The following is a 6,658-nucleotide window of genomic DNA, read 5'->3' on the forward strand; positions in this document are numbered from 1 at the left end:
GGGCGTTATATTTTCACCCGTGTCTGTTTGTTCAATCGTCAGCGGGATGAGTCGAAAAGTACAGAACAGATTTGCAACAGATTTGGTGGAAGGATGGGGCATGGGCCATTGAAAAATCCATAAAATTTTGGTGCCCATCTGGTTAAAAGGGAGAATCCAGGAATTTTCTATCACTTACCTTATTGTGAAATTTTTTGACATGTCTGTCAATTAGTCTCAACTGTGTCTCGTTACCTGCTCCCCTTGTGTCACACTCCTTGTCAGTACTGTTGCCTGGTGTACCACTTGGTCCTTTTTTGTTCCTGTTTGCCTTTCCTAGTGTTCCTTGTGTGTTTATTTTCCTATTGGCTGCTTACCTGGATTCGAAATGGAGCCGAAACCTGTTTCTTTGCTAAAATATCTGCACTGCATCTACCTGCCTTCATTTGATCCTACATTTGAGTCCAGAAATCTTTGAGCCATGACCGGTGCTTCATTTGATGATGAACCTTTTGAACTGTCATATTCCCTTGTGGGTAGGTTTGGAGAATGGAAGAAAAAGGATGCTAAAAGGGAGTTTAAAGAGTTGGCTTTGAAATTGGCACGAGAGGAAGCAGCCGAAGTTACCCAGAACCCACTATTACAATTAACGGCCAGCCAGACCCAGAGCCGTAACATGAGTCGGCCATTCAGGGTCCTGACGTGTCACCTGTTCCTGAGTCAACCGCCCTGTCTGATGCCTCACAACTTCCAGCATAGGGGTTGCAGCTGACGCCTCACATGTCCCTGTGCTGAGGGCCCCAGTCGACATCTGGTCGCCTGCTCCTGATCTCCCATTCTCAAGGCGACCCAAGCCCAGCCACCAGTCTCCCCACTGGTGGTCCAGCTGACATTTGCAGCGACCAGCAGCTGAATCTTCCGGGGGCCAGCTGACTTTCTGGATCTCCAGCCTCCTCGCTGATCTCGAGGTCATCCTCCAGTGTTGCTTCACCTGTCTGGTTGTCCTCCTGTTTCTTCTCCGGAAGGGCTCCACCTGTGACGCCGCACTCCTGCTCAGCCTCCTGAGGTTACCCGCCTACGCCATCGCTCAGCCTCCAGGAAGGTCTAGTCCCTGCACAGCTCTGCTCGTTTGCCTGTCCTCTAGGCTGTCCCCCCAAGCAGCTCTACCAGTTTAACCATCCCTCGAGCCGTCCACCTGCGGACTCTTCCTGCTTCCTGCCCCACTCTGTTTCCCGCCTTTTATGATTGTCTACCCAGCCCCAATTAGTTGCACCTGTGTCTCGTTACCTGCTCCCCTTGGGAGTACTTAGTCTCCGTGGTCCTCTCACTCCTCTCATCAGTTCATCTGTTCTGTTGCCTGGTGTTCCTTGTGCTCCTGTTTTGTTGCTGGTTGTATGAGGTTCCTCGTGTGTTTATTTTCCTGTTGCCTGCTTACCTTCATTCTTGCTGGTCATCTTGCCACCATATCAACCTGTTAAGCCTGTTTTCTTCATTACAATATCTTCACTGCATCTACCTGCCTTCATTTGTGTCAGCATTTGAGTCTAGAAATCCTTGATCAATAGCAGTCTTGAAATTTGACACAACAGTCTTACCACAGGCTTCAATAATGGCTTCTTATCTTCCTGAGCAGATGGAGTTTCACCAGTTGTCATGGAAAAATGGAAATTGAAGTATATACAATCAAAGGAGAGCAGATGGAAAGAATATTTTAGTGTTATTTAGATGCAGCTTTAATGCTATTGTAACATGTTTCTGTGTTGCACATGTAGACCACGAGTTTTCTTTCAAAATTTTTTGTGAAATGTAGTAGAGAATAATAATGTTAAATAAAGAAATACTTAAAGCTATTTTGTCCGAGATCTGTACAAAAACATCAGCACACTTTTGCTGCATGTTTTTATCTTCAGTACATCTACTATATCAGTACAACTACTTTGATCCAATGTGTACAAGTGCTACTTTTAATTTCGAGATGAGGTCACAGTTAGTTTATTTTTTATAGATTATATGCAGAATCTACTTATGAATTTCACAGTTCTTCCCATGCCGTGGCCATTCAAATGAACAACAGCCAGGATCTGTTGGACTTGGTTTCCATGGTGGTTTCCTTCTGAACCCACTCCTCTGTCTTTTGCTGTGGTCTGCTGAAGTGAGCAGCCTGCTCTTTCAGGTCTTGCTGAGCTTTTAGTAGCAGCTTCTGGAGCTTCTCTGTTTTCACCTCAGTCTGCTCCTGTTGGTTCCTAGGTGACCTCAGATATTTCCATAAAACGATACTGCAAAGCAGGGTTGTTGTTTTTTCTTTTCTTCTTTGATATTGTGGTTTGCTGTGATCCTGTCTGTTCAGTAAGTCCTCCAAAGCAAACCTACAACCAAAAACTACGATTAACTTTGAAAAGTCCTTCATAACAAGAGAAATAGCAACAGTGATTTTTCTGCCACTACATTTCTAGAAAAAAATCCACCTGTAAAGGTCTGGCAGCATTACAACTGAGAGTTACAGATGGCTCAGTCCAGTGCAACTCATTTTTCAACAAGATAACACAACTCAAAATGATCAATTAAATCTTTTAAGCCTTTGGAAAAAGCCCTTCTGCCACTGTGGTTTCTTCCTTGGCAATGATGTGATGATGATGAAGGAATCTCTGCTGACACCGGCTCAGTTGTATATAAAAAGGTTTATTACAAAAAGGCACAGCATCGTTGAACAAGCATCAGAACAGCCTGTGAGGACCCAAAGCCAAAAAGGATCTTCTCCCGTTTTTCCCCAAAACCATACAATTTATAGGCTGAATAACCTCTAGATACATATTCATGACATAGCTAAATCCCAGTAACCTATAGAGACACAGAGCCAACATTTATGTCCATACATGGTCATTCTATATGCATTAAGAAGGTACCATAACTCTTGGTAGGTCAAACAAAAGTCAGCTTCTAGGAATGACTTGGAGAGAAGAGCGGAGGGGGTGCTCACCCTCCTCTGGCGCCTGACTTTTACCCCTAGAGTATCCTCCTTAAACATTTCCATCCTTGACTCACAAATCAGCTAAGACACCACACCACAAATCAGATTCCCATCCAGTTAGTTTCCTCTGGTGACAGGTCTGGTTTGGTTAAAGGGTCAAAGGTCAACTTCACGGTGACATCATAATGTTCGCAAAAACTGAGATATCAACTGAATATATAAGTATTACTAAAACCTGTTACTGAGACAATTTAAGGTGGTTTGCTTGTTCTTGGTCTTACCAGGAGTTAGATGGGGGGATGATACCAGTATGGTCTCTGTGTGTTCACTGATCCAGTGCAGCTGGCTTGGCACATGAGCTGGAGGTGAAGGGTGCAGAAATGCCACTCCCAGTAATGCCAAATTTGTCTTATTTACATGCTTTGTGCTCTGAGCTGGTATGCTAAAATTAGCCACTGGGAAGATTACATCCAGGAAGTACAGAGTTAGAGACACTTACACTTACTTTTGCTGCTGAGTAATTGACATGTCTACTTTTCCAATGACTCATATGTAATTGATTACATTTTTACAGGTGAGAAATCTACCATAATACTGTGTATATACAGAATGCTTCTGTGTTTAACTGAAGCTGTTGAAACTGAAAAGTGTGCTATCATTACAGGTGTTGTTGCCTAACTCCATACACCACTCTTAAGTCACTGAAGCAAACTCCCCACCTCCCACACGTGCACACATCTCCTGTTTCCCTCACCGAAGCCTATAATTACCTTTATCAGTTAACAGGACTAATTTACTTTGTCATGGCCCAGTAAATACTTAACCCAAATAATATTATTCACACTCTGCAGGTCGGTCGGACCGCTGACACGCCTGGGTGCTTCATTATTGGCCTGCTCAGCGCCAGGGGAGTTGCTGCGATGCGTTGTGGGAGTGGGAGGCAGGGTTACTGGAGTGAAAAAAACCTTGGGCAGCCTCTTTTGGATAAACCACCTTATTCCGCCTCCCCAGGGGTAGCAATCAATAGGTTACTGCAGGTCTCTGCACAAAAACTCTCCTCTCAGTCCCACTGCTGTAGAATAGTGGGTGCCTTGGAAACTAACCCCACTGAGTGCTGCAAGGTTTAAGGCATTACTGAGATTCAGTCTCAACCCAGGGAGCAGATTATTGTGTTTTAATAATCTTTCAGTAGAGTTTTAGCTTTAAAAAGTGCTTATTTTCTATCTTGCTTGAAAGTTAGAGGATTAAAACACTTTAACCATTAATATATCAGTTAAATCTCATGTGTTTAATTAAAATGAATAGAAGGTCACCCTTGTTCCTATGGCTCGTGAGCTTGAATCTTATAATCTTGCCATTAAGGATTAATACAGTTATCATAATAAGGTAACAATCGACCATTACTTTGAACAGTTTTGTTTTTGTGTCATTACTTATTCTTAATATTTATATAAATATGGTGATTGGACACAAGTATTTTTTATATTCAATAAAATTAGAGCTTTGTTCCTCATATAAATTGATAATGTAATAACTTTGATAGACATAAGATAACATTTTGTGATTGTTATTCTAATGAAAATTTTCATGAAGTAACATATATTTAGATAATAATCCAAAATGAAATAATTAAGTGTCCATTCAAGTGAATTAAAATTCAACAACATATCTTTTCCCTCCAGTAAAGCTTAATAGATTGCAAAAAACATTTCATATTCATTGTATATAATGGAAGAGAGCGTGTGACTTCATCTGCCAGATGCTATAAACATAGAGATTGTTGCATCTGCAGGATCAATAGAGCATCAAAATATATATAGTTTAAAGTCGCCCTTCCACTGAAAACAACAAATATGTTTATCATGCACCAGATTCAGTACCACCATAATGTGAACCCAGCAGTGCATAAGAAATTTGTAGGATAAGAAGGAGCAGGTTTGTAACCATCCTCTTGTCAACAATTCAAGTCTAAATTGCAGAACCATAGATAAAAGTATGAAAATACCCACAAACCCGTCCACAATAAACACTATATTTAAATTAGCAGGTAGAACACTGGAATCAGTGCTGAACAAAGTCACACTATCTGGGAGTCTGGGTTTGTAAGTGTAGAAGTCTTGTGTGTCCTGGAGGAAGCCTCTGGCATTTGGGGGGGGGTCCATGAATTAATTGTAAAGCAGTCCATTACAGAGCAATTAGATTGTTTTGGGGGGTTCATAAGCTTACACCAGTTTTGGCCATTAGTGAGGATATGGGATGGCAACATCCAAACGTCAGATGCAAAACAAAGATATTGTTTGATGAAAACCACATAACTTATGTGAAGCAGAAATTTTAGCTAAAAATCAAATATATCTGAGTCCACAATTATGTCAGGTACATTACCATTAGCTATGAAAACAGGCAGGTTTACTGGTCCTGAAGAGAAAAGACTTTGTTTGCTCCGTGACTATCTTGAGACTGAAGATTAAGTCCATTTAATGTGTTATTTGTCATTATATGATGATTTAAGGACTATTTGTTCTTGTTAAATGTCTCTAATTCCTGATGAGTTCTTCTGGATGACTGATTATAAGAACCTCAAGCTGTGTTTTAGGAAGGGAGTCGTTTTTTGTTGCTGACATTATTTGTGTTGGACAGGACAAAGTTTTTTATTAGTGACATCATGTATGAATGTCTGACAAATGTATCACCACTGCAGCAGTAATATTTTGGTGTCCATGTGGGGTAGGCACTTTCATGTGCATGCAAAAGCAAATACACATCCACACATGGACTGCCTGCAGACTAGTAATGTGCTGCAATTCTACACTATTTTATATGGACCCTGAGTGCACTTCTGTATATGCCACACTTTGCACTCAGAGCCTTGATTCATGACGTTAGGCCTCTTGGAATTCTGCTGTAATAGCTTAGAATATGAAATAGCCACTGCCTTTGCCACTCACATTGAAAAATCATTTCAAAATATAAATGCATAAAGACATATGCTGTCGTTCAAACAAATTTAAATTAAATGTCAATCCAGTTTGTGTGCTCCAAACCTTTGATTTGCTTAGATACTTTCTTTAAATAAAAGTTGTAAAGCATGCCTTTCTGAGTATTAAATTTTTTACTTATTTGAATATTTTTATTTATTCAAATTTGTTTTTATTGTTTTTAAATGCTATTTTAATGTCATCTTAATGCTGTATTTTTAATGTATTTCCATGCCTCTGTAAAGCCCTTTGATTTGCCGTGTGTTTGAATGGTGCAATAAACCGTAAATAAACTTGCCTTGCGTTTCCTTGTGTATCATGACAGAGCAGACTTTGTTCAGTTGTTCTGTTTGCATGAATAAATCAAAGCATTCAAACTGACTATCTGTGTGTTTATTCTGTCCGTGTTTTCTCCACAGTCACATCTATGTGATCCCGGCCTTCACCTGGATTCTCACTCTAGCTATCTTGCTAGCCCACACAGTCATCCAGCCAATCACTTCCCTGCTCACCCTACTGAAAGGAATCCTGCTCATTGTCACGGTAATCACATTATTCTTTTTTTTTGTATTTGCCTGTGTAATTGTTCTGAATCCCCAATGATGAATCAAATATTTTTCAGAAGGAAAACAGCAAGGTTTTTATGTCTTTTGTGGCCGGAGGCATTATGTTTTCATGTTGTCCGTTTGTCTATCTGTCCGTCCCGTTCTTGTGAATGCAATATATATATATA

At 40.5% G+C, this 6,658-nt stretch overlaps 1 protein-coding gene across 1 annotated transcript in view; it reads left to right on the top strand.

Annotated features, from left to right (window-relative positions):
- Positions 1 to 6,658, top strand: part of LOC111231910 — a 95,395-nt gene that overhangs the window by 24,989 nt on the left and 63,748 nt on the right. The window contains exon 8 of the mRNA XM_022759182.1: positions 6,345 to 6,468. Within this exon, the coding sequence (XP_022614903.1) occupies positions 6,345 to 6,468 (124 nt within the window). The remainder of the gene's footprint in view (positions 1 to 6,344; positions 6,469 to 6,658) is intronic.

The sequence above is a fragment of the Seriola dumerili genome, unplaced genomic scaffold (genome assembly GCF_002260705.1).
Source record: "Seriola dumerili isolate Sdu_G_001 unplaced genomic scaffold, Sdu_1.0 BDQW01000321.1, whole genome shotgun sequence".
In the NCBI taxonomy this organism is placed as follows: Eukaryota; Metazoa; Chordata; class Actinopteri; order Carangiformes; family Carangidae; genus Seriola; species Seriola dumerili.